The sequence below is a fragment of the Scomber japonicus genome, chromosome 10, assembly GCF_027409825.1.
Source record: "Scomber japonicus isolate fScoJap1 chromosome 10, fScoJap1.pri, whole genome shotgun sequence".
Lineage (NCBI taxonomy): Eukaryota > Metazoa > Chordata > Actinopteri > Scombriformes > Scombridae > Scomber > Scomber japonicus.
In genome coordinates, this window is record NC_070587.1 from 8,844,854 (window position 1) to 8,856,050 (window position 11,197).

General features: G+C 37.6%; 1 protein-coding gene across 1 annotated transcript; it reads right to left on the reverse strand.

The window, feature by feature from the left end:
- Positions 1 to 672: 672 nt before the first annotated feature.
- m6pr (mannose-6-phosphate receptor (cation dependent)) lies at positions 673 to 6,823 on the reverse strand. Its single transcript, XM_053326476.1, has 7 exons — positions 6,520 to 6,823; positions 5,403 to 5,575; positions 5,070 to 5,236; positions 4,724 to 4,833; positions 3,131 to 3,261; positions 2,384 to 2,510; positions 673 to 2,295 (listed from the first exon to the last, which is right to left on the reverse strand). Exons 1-7 carry the CDS (start codon positions 6,523 to 6,525, stop codon positions 2,173 to 2,175), a joined length of 837 nt encoding a protein of 278 aa, XP_053182451.1. The 5' UTR covers positions 6,526 to 6,823; the 3' UTR covers positions 673 to 2,172.
- Between the last annotated feature and the right edge of the window lie 4,374 nt (positions 6,824 to 11,197).

Here is an 11,197-nt window from a genome sequence, read left to right on the forward strand (position 1 = left end):
CTGATTTGATCTGTACTTTATAAGGCTGGAGATGCAAATATCTGTTTACAGTTACACATGAAGGCTGTTCAATGGAGGATTAAAACGAAATTATATAAATGTTCAGGATGTTAAGTTGAACAGTACACACTGGACCACCATAGGTGGTGGTAGAGGACAGTAGGCGGCAATATGGAGAGGACTTAACAATTGAAATTGCAGTTTATTTTGAGACGTAAACTAGGTAAATTACCAGTATAGATGAAACTTTATTGTAACATAACCGAAAGTATGATTTCATCAGTGCTCAGCTCCACTTCACATCTCCAGGGTCTGTCTCATTTACCCTCACAACCATGCAAGCTACTTATATTTGGACACAGGCCTGAAGAAGTTAACATTAAACAGTATTAAAAAGTATCTGAATACAGTTTACTTGGTAAGTGTATGTTCAGCATTTTAGCCTCTGGCCCTGAAAAATCACTAATCAAAAAATCACTAATCAAATAACCTGGTGGACCAGATTCAGCACCCTTAAACATCTGCTAGGTGTACAGTCAATAAATATTAGCACAGAAAGTCTTACCATCACTCCATGTGAATATTCATTACTAATAAAAAGTATGTTGTGCATGTAATGTTTTTATTGAAAGTGATTAACATTCATTCATGAGTGCACTTGAGTGTGACGTTCACCACAACAATAATCATAAACGCACCAGTTTTAAACTGTATTTTTAATGGAATCAGAAAAAACAAAAATCTCCACTTGTGACTTGACAGCATCTTTGAGCTTTGAGTTGGTTAAGCTCACTACCTTACTGGTATAACCATCAGATCAAGACACAGGAGTTGCCTCACTCAACTTAGTAAAGAAATATCAACATTGGAAAACACACACACTGATAGTGTGACTGATAGTGAAAGAAACACAGATGCTCACAGTAACTCATAGTAACTTGACTCAATACACAAACTTCATAACATGTCTGCCATCAGTTTCCAAAAGCTTGTTTTAATCCTTACCAGCATTAATAATTACAATGGATTTATGTAAAAATATTTCAAAGGTAATTATTTATATCCTCAGAGCAGAACATTTCAACAAGTATAGAACAGTAATACAGGAAGTGCACAGAAAATGAAGTACTTCCATTGTAACGATTATCCGCATAAAGAAGAACTATATCAGGCATGAAGCAGCCTGCAGATTTGGTCTAAGACAAACTAGGCATTGTCTTATCATTTTGGTGTGTCCCTGCAGTGCATCTAGTGTTTAGGTCAGTTTTATCATGTAGACAGATGGATTAGTTTACTCATTATAATATTCACTATCAAACTGTTTTACTATTATGAACATTGCTCATTGCAGTGAATGTGCGTTTATTCTATGAAAATACAAGCACTACATGTGCAAAATACTTTTATACTTTTTGAAATCATACCTTATGAATGTCCGAATTCATATATAAATCTCTTTGCTAGCTAATTGGCCATCACTGTATTATAGCATTTATAAGTAAACATTAGAGATTTAAAGTATTTTAGTTGGGTGTTTGTTTCCCAGAGACTAAATTTGTGAACTTGAAGTATAGTCATTCTTGACCTTCCTGATAGAAATTTAAGAGGATGGTTAGTTAAAACTGTTAATCTCAGATTTCAACCAGGAAGTTGACAATACTAGAAATATATTAACATTGATGTAGAAGCTTTTCTTTGTAGGTGGAAGAGAGGAAATTACCCAACTAATGCAAATTCAGTTAAGCTGTGGTTTTAGCAGGAATCTTTGTGTAGCAAGGCTGTAAGCATAGTTAGAGTTAAACTTAACATTCACAATCATTAGCTGAGCAGAAAAATATTGAGCAATGTCTAAAATAATTTTCATCATGTAGACACCCGGTATCTTAACTTCTCCCTTATGTGCCAGATTTCTGTGGAAGAAAAGTCTGTGGTTTGAAATGCCAGATGAATCACTCATTTGTTTGCCATCAAACACCTGAATGACATGCACGGGGTTGGAGAGGAGACAGGTCTGTCCCAGTTACAAGCAGATCACACAGTAGTTGCACTAGGCACAAGTCTAAACCAGCACAAGAAAACAGACTTGTGTCTAACAGCAATTTCATCAAACCTGTGAAAGCGTAAACTGTGTCACACAGTAAAAAATGATGTCCCATTTCTGACATACTGAGGTCACATAGGTAATAAGTGGTCATCTCTCTCTTCTGGCTCTTCCTCTAACGGTTCAGTGGCCACTCCCCTGTAAGCGGGGGGCTCCTCTCGATTCCGTGACCGACACACAAAGTCACACCCATCCTTTAAAGAGGGAGTATGTAATGAATTTCAAAAAATTAACATGAACCTGATCTTAAACTGAAGTCAACCAACAACAAAGAAGTCTTACCGCTGTCAGGTTTCCAACCTCCACCCAAAAAGCATAATTAGGGAATTGCTCCATTCCTTTGGCTCCAACAATCAGCCGCTGGTAGAGAAAACCTCCGATGAGGTAAACAGCCAGAAGACAGACTCCACTGAAAGAAATGAGATTTATCATCATTATTTATAGTATTATAATAGCTCTATTTATATTAAAGCTACAACTAGGGCTGAGCAGTAAGACGATATATATGTTGTGTGGCGAGAGAAAAAAAAAAAGTCTCCTGTTTTTAATTTTACTCGTTTATATGATTGTTATGAAAATCACTCTCTTTACGGCAGTATTTTAGTTACATTGGTCTTCATCCAAAATACCTGCGTGCTGTTTAAAAGCACACAAGGGAGTGGCATCATGCTGGCTTTGACTGGTTCAGAGTAAAAAAGCAAAGGCGGCTTAATGACTGATTTTTTTTATGGCTATGATGCAGGATCTCCGAATAAAAGAGCCTTATGGTTCACAAAGGGTGAAGCTGAGTCCTCTGGGTGTGCTGCACACACAGAAACTTGAAACGATGACAACTATACTCGTTATGTTACTGTAAATTAAACAAAAGCTACCAGAGTAGAATGCCAGGATTAGTCATTTAATTTAATCCACTCAAAGGCTGGACAGACGATGGATCGATAACCTATATCGGGATATGAGATTTTGGTCATTTTGCCCGCCCATAACTACAACATTAATTTGTTGGAGCCTCACAGACTCTTTACTCACATTATGAGTATTATGGAGCCAGCGCTGATCTGGGATTGAATAGGTGGGCACACTTCACTGGAGTCCAGCTCAAACAGGTAGAAACAGTCCCGCAATCTGTCTCTGTCCTCCAAGATCACCTCCAGCTGGCCCTGGGAGCAAGACGGAGAGAGAGGCAAAAGGTAAATACAGGGCAAAACATACTGGAAAGGAAAGGTGCAAGACTACATGACACATAGGAGAAGCATTGTTCCTGCTAGTCTGTCTTCATGTATGCTGTTAAAATGTCTCGTTGCCTGCCTTAGTGTTATTTTGATCATGTTTCTTGCACTTGTTTTTCTCATGTGTGTCCCTGTTTATGCCGTTGAATTGCCCTGTCGTGTTACTGTTGTCCTGCTTCTTGTTTGATTGCTGCTCATTGTGTTATGCTTAGGTCCATTTTTGCTCACATTTGTTCTTGCTTATGTCTGCGTCTGTCAAGCTGCTCTGTAACTGTTTGTTTGTCGCTTTGTTCATACGTAGTTTGCCTTGCTTTTACCCTGTGCTGCTTATGTCACTGTGTTTTATACTTATTGTAACTTACTTGTCTTATAATGTTTTATATCTGTTTCTTGATTTTAGGCTGTCAACTCACACCTGGCCAGGGACAACAGATGAAAACTAGCCTTTGGGCTAATTCTGGCATATTTACAGATATGTTTATTAATATGCACTGTCCCCCTGACAAATAAACTAATGAACTAAAACTAAATAAATAAATTAGGCCATTATCAGGGCTACATTTGTACTGAGTAAAAGAAAACAGCCCCCTCACTGATTTCAATGAAACCACCACAATACAGTTGATAAAAACAGGCGCAAACAAACAAAAACCCACAAAATAAAACCCAGCTCAACTTCTTGGGATTTTGGGGGAAATAATGTTGACCTGACTCAGATTTTACCCAAATACAATCTAACGTCATCCATTACCATGCTACGTAAACTATTCAAGTATTAACAAGTTCATTTTCCTGGTAAAAAACTTTCGTAACATCAACAGAGTATTTTAAATTAATCATTACCTTGACATCATCAAGGCAGAAATATTGACTATCACATTGATTACTTCCAGAGTTACTGTGTAACAGTATTGGAAACCACCGTGCAGTGTTTTTGCATCTGATAAGCATAAAAAGTTATAGAGATGTTACTCAAAATGCTATCCTAGATTTACAGTGTATGACATCTTCTTTCCAACCACTAAACACATTATTACATAATGCCAAATGCCATATGTCAAATATGGTCAGGGTTTCCCAAAGCACTTTACAGCTTAGGCAGAAATGTATAAACTTAAAAAAAAAAAGCTGAGTTTATAGCAGAGCTGTTATATTGGATTGAATTGCGCACCTGTTCCTAATGAAGTTGCAGGTGACTATAGTTCAGAGAATAAAACTACTAAAGTGTATATTAAATAACTAATTACTATATAATATAGTTCAGAGAATATCTTAAATTGAAGGAAAGTGACAAAATACAATGCCCCCGTCTCACTGCTCCCCACCACCTTAACTAACACATTTTCTGCGGGAAACCCTGATGGTGATCTAAAACCATGTGTATTTCCTTTACCATGTCCACATCCCTGTTGCAAGAGATCATGATGATGGCTTTCCTATATTCCTTGTTGCAGTGGGCATCATATTTGTCACCGTTTCTGTAGATCAACATCACCCAATCACCTGCAAGGGCAAGAAAATGTCAAAACCGACAGAAAACTGATGTAGCTCTATGAAGTGTTTAGTCCAATGTTCACAGTTAATTCAAGAATGATCAGTTTACTAATATTAGGTTTTGGGCTAATCATGTTCATAGTATGTCTCAAAGCATTTTGTAACCTACATACTGTTCAAAAGTTAAATCATCATCAATATAAAATTGTACTGTATAGTGATTGTCATATTTTACAGAAACTTACTTCCTCCAATGGCCTGTGTTGAATTATACATGCCAACCACTGTTGGTTTGTCTGGTTTCTTGCTGTCCACTTGAATGAGCCCAGCTCCTGGGATGCCGCCTGCATCCCCACACAACTGGAACACATATGTGTAATGGTCATCTGTAGTCTTGGTCTCAGCTGTGAAGCTGTCAACATGAGAACAAATCCCAGTAAATAAGTAACAGCAATATGTTAAACAGACATGCTGAAAATGAAAAAGGCTTTATTGTGATGATATTTGATTGATAACAGACAACCTAAGTCATATTCATGACAATGAGTACGCTGGTACACAACTGAGTCACATCTTACTTCTTTTTGGCAAGCGGCTCTAGTCGATTGAGGACTTTCCGTTCTGAGTCAGACTCAGGGAACAGTTTACAGGCCTTAGTGCTGTCAGTGGCAAGCAGCCCCCTCCCACACAGGACCAGCTGAACCGCCAGGGCCCACATCAAGAAGGGCCCTCCACTAGGAATGTTGAGGACCTGGCACAGATGTTATAATATGACATGTAATTAATACTCAGCCTAAAAAAGATGGTTATATATCATACACATATTGAATTATATTCAATATATACTTGTATGTATATATTCTTTAACTTATATAGGCAGCATTTTATGTAAATGTGACCCTTTTTTAAAATTCAAATTTAATATATACATGTTTTTTTTCAGTTTGTTAAACTATAAAATACCATGGCCTCCATATTTGTCATAAGCATTTGAAAACCACGAGGGATCATTATGAAAAAATGTGTGTTTACGTAAATACAGTATAAACTCACATTTTTTGTATGTAATGAAGGTATTTTCAGCCAATATATCGAGTTCTGAATTGTTTTACTCCCTATTATCAGTCCCAAAAATCCAGTATCTGTCAGGCCCTAAACTGATGTACACATGAAAAGTTACAGAATAGAATTTAGTTGTTAATAGTTGTCTGTTTTGTAAAGTTACAGAAGTATCTTTGGATTCATGACTGTTGATCAGACAAAACAAAAACTATAACATTTTACAACCAAAACGATGAATCCAGAAAATAATCGGCAGATTAATCAATAATGAAAAAGTCATTAGATGCAAACCTTCTCAAAATGGACGGTCAGATTTTAAATTGCATATTTCCTGCTGTTAAAGCAACGCGTGCATGCAAATTTATCCCAAGTGTTTCAAAACGAACTAAATCCACAAGGGTTTGTAAAACCGAAACTGGAGCTACACACGTCTAGCAACAGAAAAACAGGGGTTCAGTAAAACTCTTAACATGTAAAGTTGTAAAACAAAACATTGAGAGCAGTCAGAGGTTATAGTGTGCGCTTGCAAAATGTGAATTTCTATCCGCATGAGGCTATAAGTTTTCCTGAACAATATTCAGTAAAAACCTCCCCACCTGAAAAGCTGGACACGAGGTAACATTGTGCACCTACCTTCATGACTTCTTCTGCTCTAAATACGTGAAACACTTCGTTGTTAGTTTGCACTTTAACATACAAGTTGTTTAAAAATGAAGCAAGTGGAAGAAGCCTCCTCACGCTATCGCCTCTTCCTGGTTGACTTTATCAGAGAAATGTTGCTCCTAGTTTGCCCTGCAGATAAAATAAAGTAAACCTGCATGAAGTCAAGCGTTTCAAACGAAGGCTGTTGTCTGCACGATTTGCTTTCCTTGGATAATAAACGCGTTTTTATTCAATATTTGTGTAGTGTCATCCCATATGCTAACAGGCTACAGACAGTTGCAGAGTGCGGAAATGAAACTAAACACACAGGCGCATGTGATCGTCGACATGAAGCGACCAATGAGCTGCAGCGGGATCCTCTCATACCCGCATCAGCTGACTCACCGTGAACACCGTGAACACATGTATGGAGGCCCATTTCCGCCACAATAAAAAGGACTACTTCTCCATGATAATTAAAAAAAAAATCTCTTCCCTGCTGAAAAAACCCTCAGCTTAAACCAGTTTAAGATGCTAGCTGGTTTTAGCTGGTCTTAGGCAGGTCTTAGGCTGGTTTAACTGCAGCAGGGTTGGCAAGACATTGTGGTAAAAAGTAATAACTATTAAATAAAGTCAAATAGGGGATAAAAGGTTAAAATCATGGGACAGAAAGTTGAAATCATGTGATAAGAAGCAGTGCAGTAGTAGCGTTACTAGTTTAACCACATTTCTCAGTAGCGTGGTCGAAACGTCGCTGTTTTCCACATCAATAGTTTTTCAGTAGTAAATCTATTTTACTGATCAAATAACCCAGTAGCCTCCACAGAAGCTACATTTCCCCAGCCATTTCTAAACCTCAAATGCAGCGGAGTTTTTGCTGCGGTCTAAAGCAGTAACCTAGGTGACAGACGCGCTTCCATGTGACGTCACGTACCTATCCTGCTGCAGCGGTGCGTAGGGCCGTGAAGCGCGCAGCAGCAGGGGACAATGACAGAGGAGGGAGGAGAGAAGTGTAGTCCGACTTCATCTCGTGAGTCTCCATGGTCGTATCTTGACAAGTTTATGTTTCTGTTGTTTTGTTAGCTTTGGGAAATACCTCAATGTGTTTCCTTAAATTCGTCTTTGACGTCACGTGTCATTTTTTGCCAGGCTGTTACTGTTTGGAGCAGATCTTTCTTATTTTGCTCCTGTGGTTTGAACCCTTTTTACAGTCTATGTTTGAACCAAGTTATTGAGTTCATTTACAATTTGACCTCCAAATGTGCCTTTAGTTAAGCATACATGCAAACACAGGTGTACTTCCCCCACAATAACATATGCACACCACCTGTTTTTTGGGATTATGTGAGTATGTTTTTTGTTGACATGGTGTTGTAGCAGTAAAAGCAGAGAGAGAACAATTAATAAATTATTGAACTTGAACATTTTTTGCCTATCTGTCTGTCTTACAGTTTTATTGATCACTAGAAAGCAATGACTTGGAATGAAGTTGGTTCGATGTTTTTTTTAAAAATAGCTTTGATGTAGTTAAGCAACTTTTGTTGCTGTTTGCAACCTTATTATAATCGTTTTAAAAGAGATGTTTCCACTTAGTCATTTTAGAGTTTGTGGTGCAGTTTAATTGTATTATATTATATTGAGATGTCTTTCTAATATTAAATCTAATTTAGGTGATATAAATACAATGGACAAAATATCATAAACACAACTCAGTACAATGCAGAACAGAATTTAGAAGTACAATAAACTACCAGTGAGATAGTTTACATATTTTTAAAATGTAGTCAATGTTGAAGAGTGAGTTGATCATTCTATTTAAACTGTACATGATATTTCTAAATTTAATTGCTTGCTGATTGCCTTTTTATCATAAGTAAATTATGTTCATGTAAGTATTTATTTTACTGAGTTGCTGGCAATGTCACCTAAACTCCTGCATGGAGTTTATATCAAAGACCACAAAGGGAATACGTTTCAGACTGTTATCCTTGACATTTATCTTGTGTGTGATTTAATTTCCCCCCTCTCTTAATGTCAAATAAACTGAATCAGGCACCAAATAGTTATTAAGTAGATTCAATGTGTCTCTAAAACAGTTTCAACAAAAAACAAAACATTATAAACCTCATGGTAGTAGGATTCATTACAGGTGCTCTTTATTTTTCAGTTGTGTTAGAAACAGCACACGGCTTTGCAAAGCCATGTTTTCTTTTTGTTAGTCTCTAACTCATTCTTCCACCTTTCTTATATCATTTTCTTTACTACGGACTGTCGTGGGGGAGCTGGAGCCAATCTCAGCTAAAACTGGACGAGAGGCAGGGACAGATCGCTAGCCAATCACAGGGTTAACACAACCATTCTCACTCACATTCACACTTATGGGCATTTTAGAGTCACCAGTTAAGTCTGTGGGATGGGGGAGAGCATGAAAAACGACACAGAGAAAGGCTTCAGCTAGTTGAAGGATTCAAACCCAGAACCCTTGTACTGTGAGGCCACAGTGCAAACCTTTGCACCACAACTTATCACAATGAATCTGAATACAAGACAGCCTTTAATCAACTGATTTGACCAATCTGATTACCTGAAACAATGCTCCATTCTTCTACGCATAACATACTCCTAATAGAGCTGGTGACAAGATTAACAATGATAACCAATGATTTAGTGGCCTGTCTCTCGGAATAAATCCATTTTTATCAACTCTGTGGTTTTGGCCAGCTAAGGAGCAGTTAAATCTTTCGTAGTTTCAGTTCCTTGTTTCAGTTAAATACAAAAGTATTGTTCATGACGACAAACAATCCAAATGAAATGGGGAAAAAGTTTAGTTTGCGTTACAATTAAGAAATACATTTTTACTCAAACTTATCTTGACATTATTGATAGCTGCTTAACCTCGACAGATATACTATGACTTTCTTTCAGAACAGAAGACAGTTACACTACAGAGAATCCAGTAAAATTAATTTCAGCTACAAAAAGGAACGAGGAACATATTTTTCAAGATGAAAAACATTTAGTCTAGAAACACTTCCACGTGTAATGCAATAAAATTGAACAGCACTATAAATCACAGACTCCAAAATGACCATAAAGGTGAATCAACATCTCTCTAAAATAGCTCAATCAAAAACAAAGATTATTATGACTTCCATGAAGTTAACAAGTGGCCACTGAGTGTAGATCCTGAGTTGTAAAACAATAATTGTAAACATCTGATTTATAAATACAATCATCAAATTCTGTTCACATCTGAATTAGATGTGTGTACATTTGCATAATTAATTTAATTAAGTAAAATGAAGCAAAAATGTGACTAGTGCTAATTCATTGTGGCAAAACAAAGAAGAAAGTTAAAGGTAAAAGTGGTCATGTTTAGGACTTTGGTCTTTATTTAGAAATGCTAATGATGTGGAGTCACGGTATCAAACCTTTAATCTCAGTCCACACAGCAAAGTTACACAAATAAGTCATAGATAATGCTCCTCCTTTGGTTTCCTCCTCTGTGATTGCCTCATCTTGGTTTCTGTAAATCATAAGGAACAGCGTGTGTGATTCCTTTTCTTTTCCCCTTTTTACAACCTCTCAAGGGAATGTAGGATAGTTTTTTATAGGCCTCAGTGAGCTGTCCTCCCTTGCGTATGTGCTCTCAAAATTCACTCTCATTCTCCCCTCCCCCAACTCTTCCTTGTGTTATCACCTTACCTGGCTGTGTGTTTGTCAGACACACCCGTCAGCTCCATATCAACCAATCCCTGTTTAAAGAGAGAGAGACCAAGGAGGTGTACTTCCTGTGTTTCGTGAGAGAAGAATGGGGCAGGAGAGAGGAGAGAGTTTTGTACTTTTTTCCAGGGGGACTTCACACAGGAGTTCATATCGTCAGTAGAGGGGAGGGAAAAGGACCAAAGTAGTGGACAGACTCTTGTTTGATTTATGAGAGATCTCTCTGTTCAGGAACAGCGGCTGAGAGGACAAGACAGAACGAAGGAGGAGGGGAAAGATAAGTGTCAATCTGTTGAGACTTGTTTGGGAATTTGAGGAAGGAGGGGAGGTGGAGAGAGACAGAGAGGCAGCAAGAGTGAAAAGCAAAGAGCTCAGGCGTAAACACGAGAGAGTAAGACAAAAGTTCAGATTTATTTAGAAAAACAAGGAAGTTTATTGTTCATTATGTCACATACACAATGTGAAGGCAGGGAATGAATTCTTATGTGTTGTGCAATCCTATGCTTTGGAGCTGAGCTGGACGGGGGACAGATCAGATCTCCCAAAGAACATTACATTCAGGTGAGTCGCTTTACTATTTTTTCAGGGATTTCAGATAAATACTTGTGTAAGTTGCTACTGGTTTGAATACAGATTTGGTTTAGTTGTGATTCACATGTTACATGCCGTGCCTATGTGTCACAGGCCCTGAATTTCTGAAAGACGTCTCTTGGTATGCTGTGCTTTGCAGGTCTATGCTGCATTCTTAGAAAATTGTAAGAGGGTGTCACCTTTTTGGCCTACTACTTTGTTTTCTACTGTAAAGCTACTATACACCCAGACTGGCTTATGATATCACATGCAGTTTATCTCAGGAGTTCAAGTTGAACAGTTTTGTGTATATGATCAAATATAATCATTAAAACAGATTTAAAACAGTTACATTTTTGCAGCACTCATGACTTCA